Source organism: Rana temporaria, chromosome 8 (assembly GCF_905171775.1).
Source record: "Rana temporaria chromosome 8, aRanTem1.1, whole genome shotgun sequence".
Taxonomy (NCBI): Eukaryota; Metazoa; Chordata; class Amphibia; order Anura; family Ranidae; genus Rana; species Rana temporaria.
The window spans coordinates 125,110,628-125,136,698 of NC_053496.1; the positions used below are offsets into that span (position 1 = coordinate 125,110,628).

General features: G+C 44.0%; 1 protein-coding gene across 3 annotated transcripts in view; it reads right to left on the reverse strand.

Moving 5' to 3' along the window:
* The window catches only part of ADK (adenosine kinase), a 223,684-nt gene extending 197,921 nt beyond the window's left edge, over positions 1-25,763 (reverse strand). Inside the window, exon 1 of one of the 3 annotated variants that reach the window (XM_040320662.1) lies at positions 25,557-25,763. In XM_040320662.1, coding sequence (XP_040176596.1) covers positions 25,557-25,627 — 71 coding nt within the window. In that variant the 5' untranslated portion in view covers positions 25,628-25,763. The other 2 variants (XM_040320664.1, XM_040320663.1) reach the window with 2 other exon arrangements.
* Positions 25,764-26,071: the final 308 nt, after the last annotated feature.

Genomic DNA, 26,071 nt, shown 5'->3' on the forward strand with positions numbered 1-26,071 from the left:
GCCATTTGGGTAGTTTTTGTTGTCATTACGATTTAAAAAAGTAAACACAGTTGATTAATAAATGGCTTCAGCCAAACACTAACCATGAGTGAAAGAAACGTGTTTTATTCATATTCTATGAAAAATGGCCAAGAAATCATAAATTCTGCCAGGGTATGTAAACTTATGAGCACAACTGTATTGACTCAGTTTACCTATATTCAAAGTTTTATATAAAATCGCAGTACAATTCTACATCCATTTAGGTTTGCAGTTCCTGCATGTGATGCAAAATTTCCTCTCTTAAAATAAAACCACACACACACACACACACACACACACACACACACACACAAAGGTTGGTACTCAAACTAGTAAAATTGAAGATTTGCTTGTAATGCTTGGATACAGAGCCATGCCGTAGATATGGATACCAGCAACTACAGGGACTTAGTAGGCAAGAGTAACCAACCACACTAGATAAATGCTAGGGGGTAAACAGAAAGCCTGCGTTCACAAAGTATACACGCCAAAATATTCAACTTTGACTGGACATTAAAAATGCTTTAATGGTGTGTCAGTGCCACACTCTTCCATCTACTTGAAAGAACTGCAGACACAGATGCCAAGCTCCTCTGTATAGGCAAACCTGTCTTTGAGGGGGGGGGGGGGGGGGGGTCTTAAGATTCAGCTAAAAAAAAAAATCCCATAAAACAGACAAAGTTTTAGACATTATTCTGCAACACTAAAATCTGTCAACTAAATTGGCAACAAACAACCTAAAAGCGCTATTAAAATTTAAAACAAAAAAACTGCAACTTAGCGATCATTACATGTGGTGGCTGCAATCCATGTTTTGGGGCTTTTCTCCCTTCTGTTTTTACCTGGTGATCTGGCCAATACTGCACCTCCTGGATCGGAACGCCCCCCACTCTGGATGAAGGAGCACAGGGCATCTTTGGACTGCAGCCTTGTCAGTCTGGAGTGTTTACATGTACTAGCAGATTTAGATACACTTACAAATGACACCAAACTACAGCAACAGCTTTTCTTTAGGGATAAAAGGTTTTACATGAATAAAAGCCAATCATTATAAGCACCCTTGTGCTTAAATAATGGCTGCTCAACCTGTGGCCCTCCAGCTGTTGCAGATCTACAAGTCTCATCATGCCTCTGGCTTTGGGAGTCATGCTTGTAACTGTCAGTCTTGCAAGGCCTCATGGGACTTGTAGTGTCAACAGCTGGAGGGCCACATGTTGAGCACCCTTGTCGGTGTTAAATGGTGTGAACCCTCCAACGGCTACATCTACAGGACAGTTTGTTCAGTAAAAAAAAAAAAAAAAAAAAAAAGACTAACTGGCCAAATCACCAGGTGAAACTAAAAAGCCCAGCGTGCATGGAGCCCAAGAGTGTGTAAGCTGAACCACAATAGGATTGCTTTTTGCTTTTATAGCACTTGAATATACACTTATCCCACTCATCAACTTTGGCCATACACAGAGAAAATGTATTTTCTGTAACCACTGGTGCTGACTGAGGAATCCCTCCTGCCAGGTCATGGAGGGAGTAGTCCCCACTGGGAGAAGACAGCGATCATTGCCAGCAGCTATGGCAGCCACTAGCGATAATCGCAAGAGAATACAGCAGACTGGTTGTATCAAAGTTGATCAACTTGGTACATTCAGCCTGCCCATTAATGGCACATGTGGCGGACCTTAGACGTACATACTTTGTAAGGTTATTATGTGAATGCTTAAGCAGAGCAGGAACATAATGTATGTAAAAAAGCCTTTGGAATTAGTTGTGGTTTCAAGATAACAGGATAAGGTTATAAACCATGACTTGACGAAAAACAAAAAGCTCTTCACAAATTCCTATCAGCTGCAGAATTCCTTAAAGAAAAAAGAAGAATGAAGGTTCTTGCATATGCAGTGTCATTAGAGTTAACTGCCACAAGTACATAGTAACTGTGTCAATGAATAAGTCAATTGGGCAAAGTAGGTTGGATTGTGTCCCAGAAATAAACCAGCATCGTTCCCTCTAGCAAGGAAATAAGAATTACACTGCAGCCATAGAGGTAGAGGCCATTAAAACTGACCAGCAAGGGTTACAAGCCGAAATGTCCAAAACCCGCCTACTGCCAAATGTCAGGCAGGTTTAAATGTGACATTAAGCAACAGTTCAGGAAATTTTAAATATTGACAAATGCCAGAGTTCACTTTCTCTGTACACAAAGCTGTCAAATCCCAAAGCCATGGGAAGACAACAGGTGGGTGTCCAGCAGCAGAACACATTGTGACATTGGCAAGATATTTTGGGGACATTAAAACACACATTTCATCAAATCACGATATGTTTTCACCCAGATGGTCAGCAAATCAGTATTCCATGTCAGCTGTTCGCATTATAGAAGCAGATTCCCTGCAGACTTCATTCAACAGAACAAAACAACCTGCAAAAATAATGTGTGCTCCGTGTCTACCTGAGGCAGAGGGGGCTACCAGAAGGATGCATGTGTATGGAAAAGTTGTCCACATCAGCAGAGATGACAGACGAGTTGGTGACAATGGTTGGCAGGTAAACACAGAAGGGGAGGTTACCTTAAGGCTGGCATGTTGACACAGAGCCGATCACAAGTGCTGAGATGCCCGGGGCCGATCCTTGACACTCCTGTGTGTGTAATACTGGAGCAGCGTGCTTCCAGACCAGCCGTGCTATCATTCCACCATCAACCGGAAGCTCCGCCCAGCCGTGCAGCGATTGGCTAGAGCGCGCCACAGCGTTCCGAGACCATATGGCCAGCCAGCCCCAGGGCTCTGCCCGCTACACACCCCGCTCCCAAATCCTTATCATCTTATCGCCACATGTGGCTTTATCCATGACAGGCAGAGCGCTTCACCGCTCCTCCTCTACATCCATCACGTTCTAATCATTTCCAGGGACAGACATCCTCCTAGACATGTGTACACCAGCCATGGAAAGAATCTACTGTCTATACACAGCAACAAGAACATCCGGGACAAACCTGAACACAACTTCAATCATCAGAACTGCTGCAGCACCAATCAGCTTCCGACTTCAGCTTCTTCATAAACCTGGAAGCTGATTGGTTACTATGCAGAGCTGCACCAGTTTTAGGAAATCTCCCCCAATGATAACAGATATATTCCAGTAGGTATGAATGATCCAATCGCATAATAAGCAATGAAGCAGCGTCACACTTTTTGCACATTTTTGGCGCACACCATTCACAAGTAAAAACGTTTGCCACAACGTGACATCCAACTTTACCAACAGCCCGCCGACCCACCACAATACATCTACTGCCGCAGAGGTCGGCTAGTACATTCACAATACCTGTATTGCCCGGTACACACGATCCGATTATCGGACGAATGATCGTCTGTTTTGTATGCTAATCTCACGTCGAATCTGACGAGTTTACTAAAGTCACGAAAATTCTTGTACGGCGGAATAAAGAAAAAAAAAATCGGAGGTGATGTCATGTGTTGTAATGCATTTGTATTGTATTTTCAAACGACAGCTGTACTGGTTAAAAACGAAAATCGTACGATCTGGCATTGTACGAAAAAAAAATTCTGTGCATGTCCGATAGGGAAAAAAAATCAGACGAACTGTCCTGATCGGCTCTCGGAAGCTCTGTACTAATGATCCAATTATCGTACGATCGTTTCGAAAAATGCCGCTTTCGAATTGCGTGTTGGCTTATGTCGGGGCTTTATTTCGGGGGTCCACACAGGCACCTGGAAGCTTGAGCTGCCATTCGCTGCACCGCAAGCCAATCACCGGGTCCTGGCAAATGATAGAAGAGAGCCCTGTGTTTGTAAAAAAAACACAGGACTCTGCACAGAAAAAAACTGGCGCATGGTTTAGTAAAAACAGGACACATTAACACTGGTTAGGCACACAATCATGTGATCGACCTAGATGTTAACCCCTTCCCAGCCAGTGCCATTAGTACAGGTATCAGCGTATATTAGCACTGATCCCTTTATTAGTGTCACTGAAGATGTCAGTGGCAGTAAGGCTTAATGTACACAGGATGTTTTACAACCTCTCCTGAATGATTAAACTAAAGTTTTGCTGCATTTACATTCAGAGTTTGTGTATCTAAACCTGCTAGTCCATCCAACACCCCTTTCCCCCCAGACTGACAATGCCACTGTTCAAAAGGGGTCTTTGTTGCTTGTTCATCCAGAGTGGGAGTACTCAAATACAGGAGGTGTGTTTACTAGACAGATCACCAGCTAAAAACAGGTGGAAGAGAACCCCCCCAAAAAAGAAAGAAATGAATGCAGCCACCACATCTAGTAAGCTGCAATATATTACAATTTTGGTTTGGGGTTAAATTGGTTACAACCCCAATCCAGTGATGTACACAAGATCAGCTTCTCTCCCATGTCTCTGCCTCCCACTGCCATTAATTCACAGCCAGTGAGGAGGGAGTACGGGGTTAGGGCCAGACAGAGGGAGCAAGTATGCACGAGTGCCCCATAGCAAGCAGTTTGCTATGGAGGCATTTGGAGAAGAGGAGGAGCCAAGAGCGTGGGCAGGCGACCCGAGAAAAGGAAAGAAAAAATAAAAATCAGGACCTGCTCTGTGCAAAACTATTGCACAGAGCAGGCAAGTATAACATGCCTGTTATAAAGAAATAAAAAAAAAAATACATACAAATAAAATTACCTTTAACATCACTTTAACCACTTCCATACCAGGCCTTTTCTGGAACAATTTTTAGATGAAATGTTCTCTGAAATGGTACATTTGTAAGATAAGTCTAGAAGATTACATTAAAGTGGAGGTTCACCCAAAAAATTCAATTTTTAACATTAGATTGAGGCCAATTACGGGAAGCAGAATCGGGTGTTTTTTTTTTTAAATCAATACAGTACTTACCGTTTTAGAGATAGATCTTCTCCGTGGCTTCTGGGTATGGGCTGCGGGACTGGGCGTTCCTATTTGATTGACAGCCTTCCGACCGTCGCATACAGCGCGTCACCAGTTTCCGAAAGTAGTCGAACGTCAGTGCGCAGGCGCCGTATAGAGCCGCACCGACGTTCGGCAACTCGTGACACGCTGTATGCCACCGTCGGAAGGCTGTCAATCAAATAGGAACGCCCAGTCCCGAAGACCATACCCGGAAGCGGTGGAGAACATCTATCTCTAAAACGGTAAGTACTGCATTGATTTAAAAAAAAAAAAAAACACCCGATTCTGCTTCCCGTAATTAGCCTCAATATAATGTTAAAGAAAAAAAAAAATTCGGGTGAACCCCCGCTTTAAGTAAAAAATATATATATATTTTATTATAGTTCCTTCCATCTTAGGCTGCTCGATATATAGCAGTGCTTTACAGCTGGTAGCGGGGTGCTTTCACCCCCAAAAAAGGGGACAAAAACTCCCATGTTGCGGCGCTTTGGAAGCTCTGCCTATTCATTGCAATGAGCAGGGGCGTTTTGGAAGTACTGTATACACTATGCAGCGCTCCCAAACCACCCCAAAGATGCTGCCGACAGGACTTCCCCCCCCCCCCCCCCCCCCCCCCCCAACGCCCGGCCCGGGTGTAAAGACACTCAATGCATCGAAGGCAGTTTTCAGGCAATATTTTTAGCGCTAAAACGCCTTAAAACAGCCTCGGTGTAAAAGATTTTTGTTCAATATGACTTTATAATCTGTATAATTGACTACTAGAATAACAGCTACATTAATGTGATCTAGTCTTCTCTTGGCATGTACATACTGTATATACCGGTGATGGCGAACCTTGGCACCCCAGATGTTTTGGAACTATATTTCCCATGATGCTCATGCACTCTGCAGGGTAGTGAGACATCTGGGGTGCCAAGGTTCACCATCCCTGGTATACACTCTTTCAGCTGCAGCTCACACTGGGCAGAACACATCTGAATAATACCAGTCAATTTGGTACTAACTATACTGAACTAAATTCATTGTGACATAACAGGTCAGACAGCCAGACTGGATTGTCATCTAGTGGTGAGCACATTTACCCATCCTGTTGTGAGCACAGTTTGGTTTTAGGAAAATAAAAGATAAAATGTCTCTCTTTGATTCCAATTTGTGGGTTATGAGCATTTGGGTTCTTAGCTTAACTTCTAGTAAGCCGTGCAAAAATTTTGAACAGCACTTTTTTTTTTATATGACCCCTCACTGTGCCCTCGCTCGCTGGAACATGCTGCACTAATAGGGGAGAAGTCCAAGTTCATCTCATGGCATTTACGTAATCTGTAACCTCTGCAACAGTGTGTAGTCAGCCATTCATTCAGGCAAACAAACCTACTTTGAAAAAAAAAAAAAAAAAATGAAATATAAAATCAGTTCACAATCCGTACAGATAGTAACAGTGATAAAACAAAGTTTGAGAAAAAAATAAAGTGTGTGTGTGTAATCACACACACAAAATATCAGGGTCAGTTCACACCAGATGCAGTTCCATGCACATTTTTTTCTGCACTAAAAATGCATGCACAGTGTTTTCCATGTATTCCAATGGCTATAGTCCACACCGTGAAGTTTCTGGTGCAGAAACTGACTGCACTGGTGTGAACTACATTGGAAAACATGGAAAACACTGTGCATGCATTTTTAGCATAGGAAAAAAATAAGTGCACGGAACTGCATCTGGTGTGAACTGGCCCTCAGAGTAATCTTTTTACTCAAAGTCACAAAAAAATGGGCACTTCGGAGAGGGGTACACTTATTCACCTTGACATTTCAAGGTTAGCCTATTGCCAATTTAAAATAGACTGGTACCAATGTATTGCATGAGCCACAATCTTCAATACTACAAGTAGGATAAATCACATGTTGGCTACTTGTATAGCTCAGGTACCAACTGTGAGACTTCCTGCAATAGTCCGCAGACTTGAGTCATATTGGACATAAAAAAGGTGAGTACACATGGATTGAAATGGTTTGAGTTTTGTATGGAAAAAAAAAAAAAAAGGAACAAAAGAATTCTCTACAGGTGGAGAACAGGAGCTAAAGCCATCTTTTACACGTTCATGCAGGGAGTTGGTGTAATTGTGTTGAAGTCTTCTAGAGCCCAACAAGCCGATCCTGTCTGTCAGGTTTGGGGGCATTTGAACGGTACTATTTCCACTGTTTTGGGATACATAGAAAGTCACATAGTTGCTTAGGAGCAGCTGGTTTTACTTTTAACCAGTTCCCGACCCCCGCATGTACATATACGTCCACAATATGGCACGTACAGGCACATGGGCGTACACGTACGTCCTTGCCTATTAGCGGGTGGGGGGTCCGATCGGGACCCCCCCCTCTACATGCGGAGGTCGGGTCCGCTCGGGGAGCGATCCGGGACCACGGCGCGGCTATTTGTTTATAGCCGCTCCGTCGCGATCGCTCCCCGGAGCTGAAGAACGGGGAGAGCCGTATGTAAATACGGCTTCCCCGTGCTTCACTATGGCGGCGCATCGATCGAGTGATCCCCTTTATAGGGAGACACAATCGATGATGTCATTCCTACAGCCACACCCCCCTACAGTTGTAAACACACACTAGGTGCACCCTAACTCCTACAGCGCCACCTGTGGTTAACTCCCAAACTGCAACTGTCATTTTCACAATAAAGAATGCAATTTAAATGCATTTTTTGCTGTGAAAATGACAATGGTCCCAAAAATGTGTCAAAATTGTCCGAAGTGTCCGCCATAATGTCGCAGTCACGAAAAAAATTGCTGATCGCCGCCATTAGTAGTAAAAAAAAAAAAATTTATAAAAATGCAATAAAACTATCCCCTATTTTGTAAACGCTATCAATTTTGCGCAAACCAATCGATAAACGCTTATTGCGATTTTTTTTACTAAAAATAGGTAGAAGAATACGTATCGGCCTAAACTGAGGAAAAAAAATGTTTTTATATATGTTTTTGGGGGATATTTATTACAGCAAAAAGTAAAAAATATTGCATTTTTTTCAAAATTGTCGCTCTATTTTTGTTTATAGCGCAAAAACTAAAAACCGCAGATGTGATCAAATACCACCAAAAGAAAGCTCTATTTGTGGGGGAAAAAGGACGCCAATTTTGTTTGGGAGCCACGTCGCACGACCGCGCAATTGTCTGTTAAAGCGACGCAGTCCCCGAACTGTAAAAACACCTTGGGTCTTTAGGCTGCATATTGGTCCGGGGCTTAACTGGTTAATCAATCAACACTATGTCAGAAACGAGGAAGCCATCAATGCTGGACTTGTTTTTGTAAAGTAAAAGCATGACTGTCATTTTCTTCAATTCAATACTAATGCCCCATAGACCCGATCTGAAAATCGGATGAAAGATTGACCGGTTTTTATTTTTTGGCATGCTAGTCATATCGAACCTGAAGAGAGTTAACCAAAGTAACTAAAATTATTCCCACACGGAAGTGATGTCATGTGTATTTTCAGACAAACTACTGATGAAAAATCATACGATCTGGTATCGTACAAGAAATATTTTCGTGTTTGTCCAATCGGATGAACAGTTGTGATCGGCTCTCGAAAGCTCAGTACTAACGCTTTGAAGTACGATCACGTTGAAAGTGGTATTTTTCATCTGATTTTCGAATCCTGTGTACGGGCCATAAGAATTAAGGTAGCCTACGATACTATCAACACAATTTCAGTAGAAACGGTTGGTGATGGGCTGCACTGACAGGTTCACTTGTTTTTGTGGATAAGGCCACATTCACACTGGTTCAAAATACTAATGCTTATGAAAAACGTGCCTATAGTGTTAATGCACAGTAATAGGTGCGTTTGATAATCATTTAACAAACATTAAAAATGATCCCCCCCAAACACCCTATGCGAGTTCACGACACAGTTGACATTTTTGCAGTGTTAAATCCGCATCACAAACGCCTATTAACTAATGTACCAACATGTTGCATACCCATAAACCCATGCCGCCACATTTGCAGTACATTACCATAGATTTGAAATGCTTCAACTCCTTTCAAACGCGACATGAAGTATCAATTTTGAAGCAAACGCTTCAACTTTCGCACTGTGCGCGGTCCATATTATCAACTGCATAGGTGTTTGAGGAGGAGTGGTAAAAACTTCCCTCAAAACATTTGCTTTTAATGTGTGTGCGAACGAGACTCAAGGTTTCATTCACAGAGGACCATACAGCATATTCGCTTTTGCTTTTGTTACAACCTAGAGCTGTGTGCAGACAGCCTATGTTGGTCAAAGGAGACTCAGCGGCTGTACAGAATTGCCCTGACAGAGTTTCAAAAGGTGTGCAGGAACGGGTACACATCCTGAAACGCACCGTCAGCATTCGTAGCTCTGCACACCTGTCAATGCGTGGGTGAGTACATACAGCCTCTTAGTCTCCATTGATTAAAAACAGGCTGCCTGCATGTAGTTCCACATAGACAAACAGCTCTTGATTGGTGCACAGGCCTTTGCACCCCTGTGAATGAGCCCTAAAACTTGGTGGAAAGAGACTAAAAAATTGTTTAGTGTACAATAACCTCCAAGTCCACACCATCAAATCAGCAATGCAGGTCCCTTATTTTTTATCTTGACAGGCTCCTTTTAAGAAGGGAATATAGAAAAAGAAAGCTTGCCATTGGCTGCAAAGAACACAATGCCAAAAAGTTTTTTTTTTTTTTCTTTGTTTATTTGGCTCTCAATTTCTCCTGCACATATTCATTCCTGAGGCCTCATGCACACTGGACGTTAGACATTTTTACAGTAAGCCGTTTTTGGTTGCAGACGTTTTTTTCTACAGTCAATAAACTCTCCATGTTATCCTATGTGTCCATGCACACATAGGTGGTTATCAGCCGTTTTGGGCAGTGGCGTTTTTGAGCAGTAAACAAAAAAAAAAAAAAAAACACAACAACACACAGGATCGGAGAGGCGATTTTCAGCTGTAAAAACGCTCTAACGCTGATAAACGTCAATAAATGCTCAAAAAAGTCATTCACCAGCATTTAAAGTTTTTTTATCCATGGAAAAAAAAAAAAATGTTCTCTTTTTAAGAAACCACACGCTTACATGAATAAACGCTATTGCAAAAATGTTGAAAAACTCACTGCAAAGCTACGGGCGTTTTTATAATGTTATATTCATGTCCAGCGTGCATGAGGCCTTATAGGGTTATTGGCAAATAATAATGATGCGGTTTTCCTAACAAACTTTCACGGCAATGAGTGCAAGTTTGTCCACCAAGGTCTCAGATTTTGGTTCATACCAGTTAGTTACGTCTCAGGATAGCTACTTAGAAGCAACAATTGACACTCATTTTGCAAATGCTAGTTACCTGGCTGTCATAAGGACACACTGGCTTTTGAGTTTTAATACGTCAGGTCCCTTATTGAGAACAAGTAGGTGGGACTGAATGTTACCTATACTATATGCATACATGTTACACAGGGTTTTGCACCAAGCTGGGTCAGCCGACCAGCCAAGCAGCTAGCATTATATGAGGTGTTCAGCAGCGACACCATTCATAATTGCCTCGGGAAGGGATTACTTTAGGGCTGCAATCCAGGCAAAGCCATCCGAATGCTGATTATATTTTAAGTCACTTCACCCACATACCAAGACAAACTTGAGCAAAGCAATTTACTGCCAAAAACTACTACCATGAAACCATTTCAATTATTGGTGGTAGGGTTCCTTCTCAAAAGCTGGACAGGACCGCCATACAAAAAAAAAAAAAAGGCTACCTTATGCCCAACATGTCTCCAGTGATCAACTGACTAAACAGTAAAATAAAAGATAAAGAACGGACATCAAATATTTTAAAGTCGCTTCCAAGTTTACAGATTTAAAAAAATAAAAAATAACAAAAAAAATTGGTTTTCTTTTGGGCCTCAAATATTCCAATAACACAATTGGCACTCTTGGGTCCCCACATGTACACACCAGCAGAATCTATTAGGAAAGCTCCCTACTGAATTTTAGATTACAAATACAGAACATGCAAATGGCTGAAGAGGTAGTGCTTGAGAACACTTCTGCCATGGGCTCGAGTAGTGAAACTGCAAAAAAACAAAATATGCACCAAGCTCCCCACACCCGTGATCTACAGACACCAATGAGAACCAAACCACTAACCAATCTTAAAAAAGTGACCCCCATCACCACTAAAGTAATGCCAACCTGCAAATGAAAATACTCTATATACCAGGATTGGGAAGAGAAAAAAAAAAAACCCACAACACAGTACGAGAACTTTGTATGCCGTTCACTGGCTGCAGGCACCAAAGTTGCCACTAGATGGCACATGGTACAGAACAGATTTTCTACTGCATAAAAAGTGTACAGTATGCAGAGTAACATTTCCATGTGTGCATTATTACTGCAAATGGCCTTCTGTTACTAGAATAAAGGCACTTCCAAGAGTGCATGTGTGTTGTAAACATTATCACAAGCTTTTACACGCATGCACCATAAACTATGGTCCTTAAAACAGGAACTCAGATGCAGATTGTACTTTCTTTATGAATCCTTGCACAGTCATGTAAATAGGCCCAGAGAGAAACTATACAGAAAAACAAAAAACAAAAAAAAGATTTCATTTTGGTACAGCGTTGCATGACAGCGCAATTGTCAGTTAAAATAGCGCAGTGCCGAATAGCAAACATGGCCTGGTCATGAAGGGGATACAACCTTCTGGAGCTGAAGTGGTTAAAAATCATCCACAGATTGAGTAGAAAAGTGGGATTGCTGCTGTGTGGAAGCAGTGATCTCTGGAGAAATCCGATAGGCCCACGTGCATTCAGAGCCGGAATTCTCCAATCAGTGGGGAGCATGTAACTGCATGGGCTTTTTTTCTCCATCCCAAAGTCGAACTTTAATTTTTGTATACAAAATAAAAAAAAGTGAGCGGAAACAAACTGCACATAACTGGAATATCACATTGGTGATCTCTCTATAAAATATGTTTACCAATTGGTAACTTAGCTGCCGAGCTGCCATATCTTTCCAGTAGATGGAGCCATAATCCCAAAGTTATTATACATGCTAAAGACATTAGTTGACATTCACTGCAGGTGAATCCTACTGGTGTATGAATTTTAAATTACATGGAATGAAACTACTTGTGAATGTTCAGGGATTGTCACATTGTATTGCTTTATAAAGATGCCCCTTTGAGGATTACCATCTACCCTGTATAACGAAATGGGAGACTGACCTTGACCGTACATTTACTCAAGACCAACAGATTATTATCAGGTTTACCTCCAATTTCCACAAGGATCAAGGAAACCATTTTTAGAATTCAGACAAATTAGTACCATACACCGACTCTTCTACATAAATTCTTCCCAAAACACTACCGATCAATGCTGGAGATGCCAGGAAAAGAAAAAAAACTAATGTTACACATTCTTTGGTCCTGCCCCAAACTTGATCATTACCGAAGAGAGGTCAGTCCAAAAATTGACAGATTACAAGGTTCCCAGACAGACAGCATTTTTCTGCTCCATGTTTCAAACATCCCAACTAAAATTTACAAATGATCTATAAATTTGTCACCTCAACCCCAAAATCTCACATCCCTCTTACTTGGAAACGCCTGCAGCCACCAACCATTGGTCATTGGCTTAACAGGGTGGAAGAAAGATGGAGGATCTTGTGCTTTAGAGCATTAACAGAATTCTAAACCTGGACGTTGTGGAACATGTTTGTCTACGCCGCAGAGGGCAAGCTTTTTGATGTATAGGTTGCCGACTAAAGAAAGCTCCATGGTATCCCCTGCTTGGCAACAGCAACTGCTTATGTGTTGTTTAATACCCCCCCCCCCTTTTTTTTTTTTTTAAAGCCGACTATTGTAAGCATCGCTTTCACTGTTAAAATGATTTGTGTCTAATCCTTGTCAGCCGAGTCTGTTAAAAGGAAGCCAATAATGAAACTGGCTGGATCAAAAAGGTAATACAACTGTTATGGGGGGGGGCGTAATAGGTTGGAGAGCCTGTGATTATTGCCCACCCTCCCAACACTCCAGACTTTAAAAAAGGCAACTTATCTGGAAAGACTAAGCAGATCCAATAATCTAGATACAGTAAAACCTTGGTTTGCGAGCATAATTCGTTCCAGAAACATGCTTGTAATCCAAAGCACTTGTATACCAAAGCATTTTTTTTTTACAGGGTATAAAAGAAGAGCGGTAGCACCAAGTTGCTAAATGTTGTAGCTTCATTAAATGTAACCACATTGCTACACTTAGAGGCTCCTCTTCTTTTTTATACTCAGTTGTGACATGACGCTGCTCTTATATCAAGACATCGCTTGTATATCAAAGCTTAATTTATTAAAACATTTTGCTTGTCTTGCAAAACGCTCCCAAACCAAGTTACTCTCAAACCAAGGTTTTACTGTACAAGATTCTAATGACAGACTTGTCAGATGTTCTCAGCTCCCTCTAGTGGAGCCGCCTGGATTAGAGGAAGCTGGTAGCTTCCAATCCACTGTCTGAATTAGTAGGTCATCCTACACAGTCAAAGGAAAGAGCAGAAGTGAAGTGTAAGAGGAGGGAAAAGCAAAGTATACAGCTCCGCCCTAGGAATTTGTGTTTGGAAACATGACATTGGAGTTACAAAGTTACACTAGAGGAGCTAAATAACAAACACTTCTTCCTGCAATCTGTCAGTCCAATTCCAGCAAAGGTGGTCACTGCTTTTCTCAAAACCCCTAAAGAAAGAATGTGATTTAATCCTAACTACTGTACACTCTAGGCACATGTGAAAAATTGGGCTTCTCCCCCCCCCCCCCCCCCCCCCCAACGCAAGCAGCCCAGCCCACCCAAATGCTTTGTAATCATGCCTTGCATCACCCCCCCTTTTAAACCACTTGCCTACAGGGCACTTTCACCCCCTTCCTGCCCAGACCAATTTTCAGCGCTGTCACACTTTGAATGACAATTGCACGATCATGCAACACTGTACCCAAGTGAAATTTTAATCATGTTTGCCCCACAAATAGAGCTTTCTTTTGGTGGTATTTGATCACCGCTGCGGTTTTTATTTCTTGCGCTATAAAACAAAAGAGGGACAAGTTTAAAAAAAACCTAAAAAGTATATTTTTTACATAGAGTCTTCCTCCCGCCGTCTTGACGGTGGGCGGTTGACAAGTGGTTAAAGGGGTTGTAAAAAGGTTAAAAAAAAAAGCTTCCTTCACTTACCACATCCTTCGATTTTGCTTTTAAATGTTCTTATTTCTTCTGAGAAATGCTCACTTCATGTTCTGCTGTCTGTAACTCCACACAGTAATGCAAGGCTTTCTCCCTGGTGTGGAGTGTCGTGCTCGCCCCCTCCCTTGGGCTACAAGAGAGTCAGGATGCCCACTAACACACAGCTCCTTTCTCTATTTGCAACTTAGAGAGCGTCCTGACTCTCCTGTAGTCCAAGGGAGGGGGGAGCACAACACTCCACACCAGGGAGAAAGCCTCGCATTACTGTGTGGAGTTACAGACAGAAGAACAGGAAGTGAGGATTTCTCAGAAGAAATAAGGACATTTAAAAGCAAAATCGAAGGATGAGGCAAGTGAAGGAGAACTGCATTAAGGTAAAGGAAGGTATTTACTTTTTATTTTTTTACCTTTACAACCCCTTTAAATTTGAAAAAGTAGTTCCTGCACTACTTTTGGCAATTTCAGGTGCAACTTGCATAGACATCTGTGCATGAAGTCACACATATCAGCCAAATCGCACTGACACTGGTCATTAACCACTCGCGACCTGGGAGGAAGTCACGACATAGTCCCCCGTTTGCGCCTGCTGGACACAGCTGATCACAGATTGGGGCAAAGAGCAAAATTAGCAGCGCTTTACCACGTGATCCAATCACAGCTGATCACAATGTAAACAATCCGGTTAGCGGCATTCCTTTTCTCACATTGATAGCCAATGTCCCTTTTCACACAGGCCGGTTATCTCTACAGAAAATCAGGACACCGATTATCAGTGCACACCAGTGAAGGAGAAAAATAACCGGTTTGCTAAATTTTTATAGCAAACTATGAAAAACATTTGTTTTATTTCAAAAATGTTCTGTCTACCCCCCCCAAATGAAAAAACACCCAGTAGTGATTAAATGCCACCAAAAGAAAGCTCAGTTTAACAATTGTCATTCAAAGTGTAACAGCACCAACATTTGGCCTGGACAGGAAGGGGGTAAAAATGCCCAGTAGGCAAGTGGTTAAGTAATGGGCGTATATGGATTATTTTGGAGAATAATGATAATTGTTCAGCGTCACTTTAATCCCTTGGCCACCAAGTATGCTTATATAGATCCCGTTATCCAGGGAGGTAAAACAAGGTTTGTAGAGCCGTCCAAAACACTTTAACAGTACCCCTACCCAGACCAATTTTCAGGCGATCATGCAACACATACATACTTTTTTTATTATTATATTTTGAGTCAGATAGAGCTTTTTTTTGGAGGAGTTTGTTTTTTGCTAAACAAAAACTGACATTTTTAAAAGAAAAAAAATAAAAATAAATACATTTGTTCCGGTTATAAAATTTTGCAAATAAGTCAAGAAGTGGTTAACAATCCCCTCTGATGAATGACAAGCATTTGGTCACTTCCAGGTTCAGAGCCGTCATTCCCCTGCTGCTATAGCCAAGTTGGGAGCTAATCAAGCATGATCTGTACCAGGAGACCAAATATTGGGGAGGTTGAACCAGTGTTTGACTTCCCCCTGACCATCCATCTTAACCCAACACAGCAGCGGCTGAAGGAATTCACTGGCAGTGGAGGTTCACAATAGAGAATACCGCAGGCCAAATGATCCCCAGCAGTCTCTATGACCTTTGGAGGCCCAGGTGCGACATTATGACAGCTTGTCTGACCCGGCAGATAAACACTGGAAAGGTGAGATCGCTTTTTTTGATATGTCTTTCCAGCCTAAAAGGAGAAATGTGGGGTCTTATAGTGTCATGCACTATTCCTATTACAAAGGATGTTTACATTCCTGGTAATATGAATAAAAGTGATAAGAAAAAAAAAAAAAAAAAAAAGTGAAGGGCCCACGTCGAATGCATACTTACATCGCACCCACATTTGTAAACGCCGTTCAAACCACACGTGAGGTATCGCCACAAATGTTAAAGCGAAAGCAACAATTCAAAGACCTTCTCTGTACCTCTAAAAATGTTCAAAGCGTTGCGCAGAGTGTGCGCAATTTTATAAGTGTCACGTTAGGTATCCATTTACTTGGCATATCATCTTTCACATTATACAAAAAAAAAAAATTGGCCAACTTAGCATTTGTTTTTTAAATTCATTAACTTTTTGTTCAAAAAACGCGTTTGAAAAATTGGTGAAATAAAAAGTTGCAAGGACCGCCATTTTATTCCCTAGGGTCTATGCTAAAAAACAATGTTTGGGGGTTCGAGTAATTTTCTAGAACAGATCCCCTTGTCTTAACTGAAGCAACTTTACAGGAAGAGAAACTAGTTCTCAGGCAAACCCCTCCCTCCCACAGAGCTGATTACTGTTTGATTAGCCACTGGCAACTTCACCCGTCGTCCTGGAGGTGACTTGAAGTCGCCCCAAGTCACGCCCAGAGTCGTGTTGCCCGTGTGTGAACCGGCTCTTACCACAATACCGAGAGCTTGTCTGTCAGAGGAGAGTGAAAAGTCAATCCAGTGAAAAAAAAAAAAAAGTATATATATATATATATATATATATATATATATATATATATATATATATATATATATTATGTGTATGTGTATATAATGTGGTTATAACACATTACACCGGCCCCCATAACACATGTGCGTTTCAGTGTACAGGTTGGTGTGAACAAGGCCTAAAGGTCAGAGGAGAACATGGCACCATGCCATATGAAAACTGATACCAGTACAATCACTGGCATTGCTAAAAAGCCAAGCCACAGGGAAGCGTGCAGAAATAATCATTACAAACAAATCACAAGCAGCTGACTTCCTGAGCCCACTTTAAATAGATATAACTTAAATCTAAATAATATTCGACCAAAGTGTTCCATTGGTTTTCATATCCTTTGTTGCATGTCAGCAGTGTTAGTTTCCTTCTGCCTACAGTGCCTTGAAAATGTATTCATACCCCCTAGGCATTTTCCACATTTTGTCATGTTACAAACAAAAAAGGAAATGTATTTTTTGGGATTTGATGTGATGGACCAACACAAAGTGGCACATAATTGTGAAGTGGAAGGAAAATGATAAATGTTTTTCAAAATTGTTTACAAATAAATATGTGAAAAGTGTGACATGTATTTGCATTCAGCCCCTCTGAGTCAATACTTTGTACATTTTTTGGAATGTCTCTACCAGCTTTGCACATCTAGAGTGAATTTTTTGCCCATTCTTCTTTGCAAAATAACTCAAGCTCTGTCAGATTGGATGGCGAGTCTGAACAGCAATTGTCAAGTCTTGCCACAGATTCTCAATTGGATTTAGGTCTGGACTTTGACTGGACCATTCTAACACATGAATATGCTTTGATCTAAACCAGAGGCGTCAATTTTTTTTTTTAAAGAGGGCCGGATTTGATGAAGTGAACATGCGTGAGGGCAGACCATTTTGCCTGATATTCTTTCAGCCATTAAAATTTGGTTTAAGTGTGTTCGTTCGAGCACTAATACACAGCCCAACAAGAATTCTCTTGTCTTTGTGGCTGTGTGTGGTGAAGAGATGAGCTTGGGCGTGTTATTTGGATACACCTTATTTATTGGCGTATAACACTTCGTTGCAATGCCAGCGCCTGCACCCGAAGCCGATGGACGAATCGGCTTGGGGTGCCGTCATCGTGGGAACCCTGGAGAGGCAAGTGTCCTTATATTAAGGCTGGGTTCACAAAATTGCAAAATTGGATGCAGGGAATCCACATTCAATTCCCAATAGCAGGACACTTTGACTGGCTCTCTATGGAGCCGGTTCACATATCTCCGCAGTGACTCCTGTGCGTCTTTTGGTCCGTTTCAGGTCTGAATCCAGGAAAAATTTCGGGCTAAATTTGGACCCCCAAGCAGTGAACAGAGGACACACCGGACCCCTGCTGTGAGCCCCATGTGAAGATAGTGTGAACGCAGCCTAAAAGTTAGCAGCTACATTATTTGTAGCTGCTGACTTTTAATTATTTTTTTGTTCAGGCTGAAACTCTGCCTTAATAGTGTAAATGTATTTATTTTTACTTTACAACTTTACCTTTCGTACTTGTATACAATGTTGTAATTTATCTTCTTTTATTCCCAAAATAAAATATAAAAAAGGAAAAAAGAAAATTGCATGCAAAAAAAATATATATTTTTTTACAATGGAGCCTGCAGAGCATTGTACCCATGATTAGTGGATCACTGGTGTGAGGCCAGGCTCCTGCAGACACCAAGTACCACCAGGTACAGGCAGACCAGTAACAGAATTGCAGGAAAAATCAATACACTACAAGCGCGCTTATCAGCACCCTCACAGTTCATCGAGTACTACAGGCTGTCTGGCGCGGTGGCTGACAGTAGTTTACTCACTCACAGATCTGTGCGAATAAATGACTGTGTGGGCAGCCCTGCACAGCTACACTTTTTTTTTTTTTAAATCAATAATTTAAAGAAGTTTACAAAAAGATAACATATAGACAATAAAAAGAGAGAAAAAAGGGTCACTTAGACATTAATTCTTTGACATGTGGTACAATTAAAAGGTTTCCCAGAAATAAAGTTATAAATGACATACAGACATACCTGAGTGATATAAAGATAGTAAACTTATGAAATATAAGGGCGAGGAATGTCGCGCCCCCCCCCCCCCCCCCCCCCCCGGGATCATGCTGTACCCAGTAGGAGTGCCGCAGCCCCCACCTCTCCCGTTAAGGTTGGTGCTTCTAGTTAATCAGATGGCTTAGTGACAATCTAAGTGCTAAAACAAGATTGATCAAGAAGACCTACAAGAGAAGCTAAAGTAACTGAATAAGAAATTAATTAAATAAATGAAAGAAAAAAAACAGTCAGAACAATGTATCTGAAATACTGCGATATGCACTTTAGTAACTTATTTAACTCTTCTGCGTCTTTGTATACCAATCCACCCATTTCCCCCAAATTTTATTGGTTTTGTTTTGATTATTTTGGGTTAAGGCATATAACATCTCCTGCGCTGCATGGGTATTAGTTGTACTTATCACTTCCTTCAGTGAAGGAGTCATTTGATCTTTCCAAAGTCTGGCGCTCAAAAGGATGTGAATGGTTATGGTTCTAGCTTCTGGGGGAACTACATCTATGTCCAAAGATAATAATGCGTTTCCTGGCGTCATTTGTACTTTGATTTTCAATACTTGTGCAATTGTGTCATACACCCCCTTCCAGAAAGCAATTATTTTTGGGCAGGACCAGAGTATGTGGTACAGTGTTCCCACTGCTCCACAATTCCTCCAACAGGACAGCTACACTGTTCTAATTTGTGACAGCGAGTGCAGAAAGAGGATCCCCTGCCTGCTGTCACAATAGGGGGCGGGGCTGGCAGCTGCATTAGTATTATGAAACTTAATACAGGTGTAACTTGTTACTAAAGGTTGACGTATACTTTAAAGCAGGTATTCAGCTCATGGCTGAGATTGATTTACCCCTTGTCTCCTATGGCATTTATAAACATCTTGATAGCTAAGGCTAAGCGGTTAAAGTGGTATTAAACCCAAAACCCCTGTAATATTTCGAAGCTTACCAATCATTAGATGTGGTGGCATGTACAGCCCGATCTTAGATGTAACAATACCCCTTCAGCCCTGTGTCTGGACCCATGCCCAACCATCTGCCACCCACTCCATCCCCCATCCCTGACCCCTGGAGCCCCTCAGGCCTGCTCCATTCCCTTGTTTCGCTTGTCAGTGGTGATGCCAAGTCCCTGACACCAAGGTGGAAGTGAGCACCAGGCCTAGTCACTGCCATCCCAGACTGGCGGGCCACTCAATCAATGTTGAGGTGCAGTGGGTGGGAGCTGGCAGCAACCTCAACCCTCATGACCAAGCTCCAGGGGGCCGAGCGAAACGCATTGGTGGCATGGTTCTGGTGGGTTCTCAGGCTGAGGTTGTCTTTTCACAATCCTGTGGATGTGCGGCACCAAGGATTCCCTCCTTTTCTCTAGTGACCACAGGAGTTGGGACAACCTTCACTCCCTTGCTTACACTCCAATAGCAGGGAGCTCAGAACCATCCACATTGCCCCCCCCAAACTGAAAAACTAGCCCGAGCGGCACTCAGATCTACCGTGGGTCACAGAAACCTCAGCTGCCATGATTGGAGCATTCAAGGTGCGCAATTTCCCCAGGTACTAGTGTGCAATTTCAAGTCGCCATGGCGACCCGAGATTTGTCTAGCTCTATATTAGCAGATTTAAATACACTAACAAAGTGAAGCCAAACTTCAGCTCACGCTTTATAATCAGTTGCAGCAAACGTTTTGCATGAATAAACAAAAGCTGATCAATGTAATCACTCCTGTCAGTGTTAGGTGATTTGTCCAATCAATGTAAATTGATAAATTCTGCTGGAGAGCTTGCAGTTTTGGAAAAAAAAAAAAAAAAAAGGATTTGCTGGCTGGATCAGCAGATGAAGAAAGCCTAAAAAAGATAGCTAATACAGCCACCACACTGAAGATTTTGCAAGCTGCTCTATAATAAGATAAAATGCTTGCCTTTGGGTTTAATATTTCCTTAACTGCTTGCCGACCAGCTGCCGCAGTTATACGACGGCAGGTCGGCTCTGCTGGGTGAGATCAGGTAGCTATACGTCACTTAGCCGAGCAGTCAATAGGGGCGCGAGCGCGCCCGGTGGTCGCGATCACCACCGGGGACCCGCTCGTTACAGAGCGAAAACCGGGAGCTGTGTGTAAACACACAGCTCCTGGTCCTGTCAGGGGGAGAAATTACCTATTGTTTGTTCATTCAATGTATGAACAGCGATTTGTAATTTCCCCATGTCAGTCCACCCCCCCCCTTCAGTTAGAACACACCCACATGATTAACCCCTTCCTCGCCCCCTAGTGTTAACCCCTTCCCTGCCAGTGGCATTTTTATAGCACCGATCGCTATAAAAATGCCAATGTCCCAAAAATGTGTCAAAAGTGTCCGCCATAAAGTCACAGTACCAATAATAATAATAATAATAAAAATGCCATAAAACTACCCCCTATTTTGTAAACGGTATAACTTTTGCGCAAACCAAACGCTTATTCTTTACGAAAAATATGTAGACGAAAACGTATCGGCCTAAACTGAGTAAATTTTTTTTACACACATACACACATACACACATACATACATACATACATACATACATACATACATACATACATACATATATATATAAAAATAAAAATTGGGGGGGGGATATTTATTATAGCAAAAAATATTTTTTTCAAAATTGTCGCTCTATTTTTGTTTATAGCGCAAAAACTAAAAACTGCAGAGGTGATCAAATACCACCAAAAGAAAGCTCTATTTGTGGGAAAAAAAGGACGCCAATTTTGTTTGGGAGCCACGTCGCACGACCGCCCAATTGTCAGTTAAAGCGACGCAGTGCTGAATTGCAAAAAGTGGCCTGGTCTTTGACCAGCAATATGGTCCGGGGCTGAAGTGGTTAATTATGTGATCCAGCCAGGTACAGTTAGCTGCACACCATCACTCAGATCTGACAATGGTGAGCCATGCCAGTGCAGACATCCCAAGTCTCCCATATTTCTGCTGTGGCTCCTGGACACCCGCAAGTGCGCCCTGATATCCCAGGAATGATCAGTGCGGCGGGAGGGACAGCTGTGAACACCAATTTCCCTGTATAGGTTTTCAGTAGACAGTCACTTCTCTCCCTTTCTTGGCTGTTGGCTAAAAAGCTATCCATGGAGATCGGCGTTCACAGCTGTCCCTCCCGCCGCACCGATCATTCCCAGCTGCTCCTTGTGTGCTCCTCCTCCGGCCGCTCGTCTGGTCCCCTGTCCTTCTCCACCCCCTTCAGCTGGCTGCTGGGGGAGATTTGTCAAAATGGAGAGCAAAGGAAGGGACAGGAAAGTCTGTAATTTACCGGTCCCTTCCTTTTCTGAATAAGATATAGAGCATTCGCTACCGATAGCTCCTGCGATAACGGAGCATAGTAAACGGTGTTACTATGCTTCAACCGGAGTTCCATCCATTTTAAAGTCAGCTGCTACAAAAAGTGTTGCTGCAGACTTCCAATAATCAGACACTCACCTGTCCCACAGTCCAGCAATGCAGGCATATGAATCCCACAACCCCCGTGGTGCTGTCATTGTTCATGCGCTGTAATTGGCCGGGCAATCTTCTGTGACGTGTCAGGGAGGGGGGGGGGGGGATCTTCCGGGCGCAGCCGCACAAGGGAAGAAGTGCAAGCTGGGTGCCCATAAAAACAGGGTACCCGCTACTCCCCCCCCCAAAAAATGACTTGCCAAATGTGGCATGTCGGGGGGTGGTCACCTACACTTAAAGTGGAGGTTCACCCTAAAAACAAGTATATACCATTCAATCCAGCATACTGCCGACATGTACAGTATGCTGGGTTTTTTTTTTTTCGGTTTACATACCGTAGTATAGGTATTTTCCACTCGGCTTCTAGGTATAGACTAAGCTATTGACGTATGACAAAAGCTTCACCCCCGGCGCATAATGCGCGTCACCAGTTTCCTGAAAGAAGCCGAAATGCGAGTCGGCTCTATACGGCGCCTGTGCACCAACTTTCGGCTTTTTTCGGAAATTGGTGGTGCGTCTTTTAAGCCGGGGGTGAAGCTTTTGTCATACGTCAATCACTTAGTCTCTGAATAGGAACGCCCACTCCTGCGGGATTCACTACCCGGAAGCCGGGGGGAAAATACCTATACTACGGTATGTAAACCGAAAAAAAAAACAGCATACTGTACATGTCGGCAGTATGCTGGATTGAATAGTATATACTTGTCTTTAGGGTGAACCTCCGCTTTAAAGCGGAAGTTCAATTTTTGGGTGGAAATCCGTCTCATGTGCATTCATCTTCAATGCTGAGAAAGGGACTGGGGAATCTTTGTCCTCAATCCCTTTCCCTGTCTCAAAGGGGAGATGTCCCCCAACAGAGCTAATAATAATAATAAACATGTTTTAATTATATAAATAAGAAATGTAAATAAAGAAACTGACACTACGCCCCACTGCCCTACCAACACTGTCCACTGCCCCAACCCCTTCCCCCCTAAAAAGCATTGTGCAAAAAAAAAAAAAAAGGGGGGGGAAGAACAAATTAAAATTGTAAAAGAAAAACAAAAAAAACAAAAAGGGGGGGGGGGGACACCACACACACACAATAGATAAAAATGAAAAATTACTGACACCATCTAGTGCCATACACACCCCAATCCCTTCCCCAGAAGCACGGTGAAAAACTATTAAAATATGTATTAAAAAAAATAAAAATACGGCCCAGGGGTTGTGTGGTCACAGAGCACCTCCTCCCTAAAATTAGTTTGCCACCTCCCTGAAAGATCAGTTTTTGAAGGTTGGGGTGTCTGCCAGTGTGAGGTGCACAGTCTGGCTACTTGTTGTCCTCACCTAAATCCCACGTGACTACACAGGAGAGCAATAGGAGACAGGGACAGAGCGTTGTCACCTTATGACAGAAAGTGCCTGAGGAAGGACCTCAGTGCAAGCATCACCCAGGATCAGTTTACTAAAAGCTGCAGATAAAAAATAATAGAAGTAGTCATGCTGGAGACAAATATGGGAGTAGTGATCAGAATGTGGGGTTGTGTACGGGTCAGTAGTGAGCGTTGTGATGTGTATGGCTTGGTCTCCAGTAAAGTGTGGCAGAAGCAGACAACTTAGTGCATTGCCCTGGCCCGCCCCCCCACAGTCGCACTCAGTGCCCTGGCCCGCCCCCCCCACAGTCGCACTCAGTGCCCTGGCCCGCCCCCCCCACAGTCGCACTCAGTGCCCTGGCCCGCCCCCCCACAGTCGCACTCAGTGCCCTGGCCCGCCCCCCCACAGTCGCACTCAGTGCCCTGGCCCGCCCCTCCACAGTCGCACTCAGTGTCCTGCACCCGCCCCCCACCCAGTCGCATACACTGTCCTGCACCCGCCCCCCACCCAGTCGCATACACTGTCTTGCACCCGCCCCCCACCCAGTCGCATATACTGTTCTGCACCCGCCCGCCTCCCAGTCGCATACACTGTTCTGGCCCCCCACCCAGTCGCATACACTGTTCTGCCCCCCCCCCCCAGTCGCATACACTGTTCTGCCCCCGCCTCCCAGTCGCATACACTGTTCTGCCCCCGCCTCCCAGTCGCATACACTGTTCTGGCCCCCCACCCAGTCGCATACACTGTTCTGCCCCCCCCACCCAGTCGCATACACTGTTCTGGCCCCCCACCCAGTCGCATACACTGTACTGCCCCCCACCCAGTCGCATACACTGTACTGCCCCCCCACCCAGTCGCATACACTGTTCTGCCCCCCACCCAGTCGCATACACTGTTCTGCCCCCCCCCAGCCGCATACACTGCTCTGCCCCCGCCTCCCAGTCGCATACACTGCTCTGCCCCCGCCTCCCAGTCGCATACACTGTTCTGCCCCCGCCACCCAGTCACATACACTGTTCTGCCCCCCCACCCAGTCACATACACTGTTCTGCCCCCCCCCCAGTCGCATACACTGTTATGCCCCCCCCCCCCAGTCGCATACACTGTTCTGCCCCCCACCCAGTCGCATACACTGTTCTGCCCCCCACCCAGTCGCATACACTGTTCTGCCCCCCCCCCCAGTCGCATACACTGTTCTGCCCCCCACCCAGTCGCATACACTGTTCTGCCCCCCCCCCCAGTCGCATACACTGTTCTGCCCCCCACCCAGTCGCATACACTGTTCTGCCCCCCCCCCAGTCGCATACACTGTTCTGCCCCCCACCCAGTCGCATACACTGTTCTGGCCCCCCCCCCAGCCGCATACACTGTTCTGCCCCCGCCTCCCAGTCGCATACACTGCTCTGCCCCCGCCTCCCAGTCGCATACACTGTTCTGCCCCCGCCTCCCAGTCGCATACACTGTTCTGCCCCCCCTCCCAGTCACATACACTGTTCTGGCCCCCCACCCAGTCGCATACACTGTTCTGGCCCCCCACCCAGTCGCATACACTGTTCTGCCCCCCACCCAGTCGCATACACTGTTCTGCCCCCGCCTCCCAGTCGCATACACTGTTCTGCCCCCGCCTCCCAGTCGCATACACTGTTCTGCCCCCGCCTCCCAGTCGCATACACTGTTCTGCCCCCGCCTCCCAGTCTCATACACTGTTCTGCCCCCGCCTCCCAGTCGCATACACTGTTCTGCCCCCCACCATGTCACATACACTGTTCTGCCCCCGCCTCCCAGTCGCATACACTGTTCTGCCCCCGCCTCCCAGTCTCATACACTGTTCTGCCCCCGCCTCCCAGTCGCATACACTGTTCTGCCCCCCACCATGTCACATACACTGTTCTGGCCCCCAGTCACATTCCTCCATACAGGGGAGCGTGCTGTGCTCTGCCCACACATGCACAACACATGAACATATATAAAGACCGCGGTTACCTCAGAGCCTTCTTCTTTTCCTCCTCCAACTTCTGCTTCTTAGCCTGGGGTTCTTCTGATGCCACCTTCATGCTGCCGCTCACACACTTCTGCCTACAAGAGAGCTGACTGACTGGGCGCTACTAATGTACAGCTGCCGGGACGGTGTGACAACGTGCTCTGCTCTCTCCCCTCACACAAGTCACTGTACTCCTCCCCACCACTCACACCGAACCCTCCTCTCACTTCCCTCGCTGCACGCCTAGCCACACCCCCTCACCCGGGCCTGGTCGCCTAGCAACCCCTTCTACTAAAAGACAATAGTAGTCTTGTTAGGTGCCTGATTTACTGGATGACTAGAACGTCCCCGAACTATGGGCTTTCAAACACTTTTATTACAAATACGTTTAAGACTCTGTCCCATGACAGCCTTTACAATCGCTGCTTTTTGGCGAAAACGCGCCACTTTTTTTTATCATGAAGTATAAACTAGGCTGTGTAGTTTTAAATATCGGAAATTATTTTGGGGAAAGCAG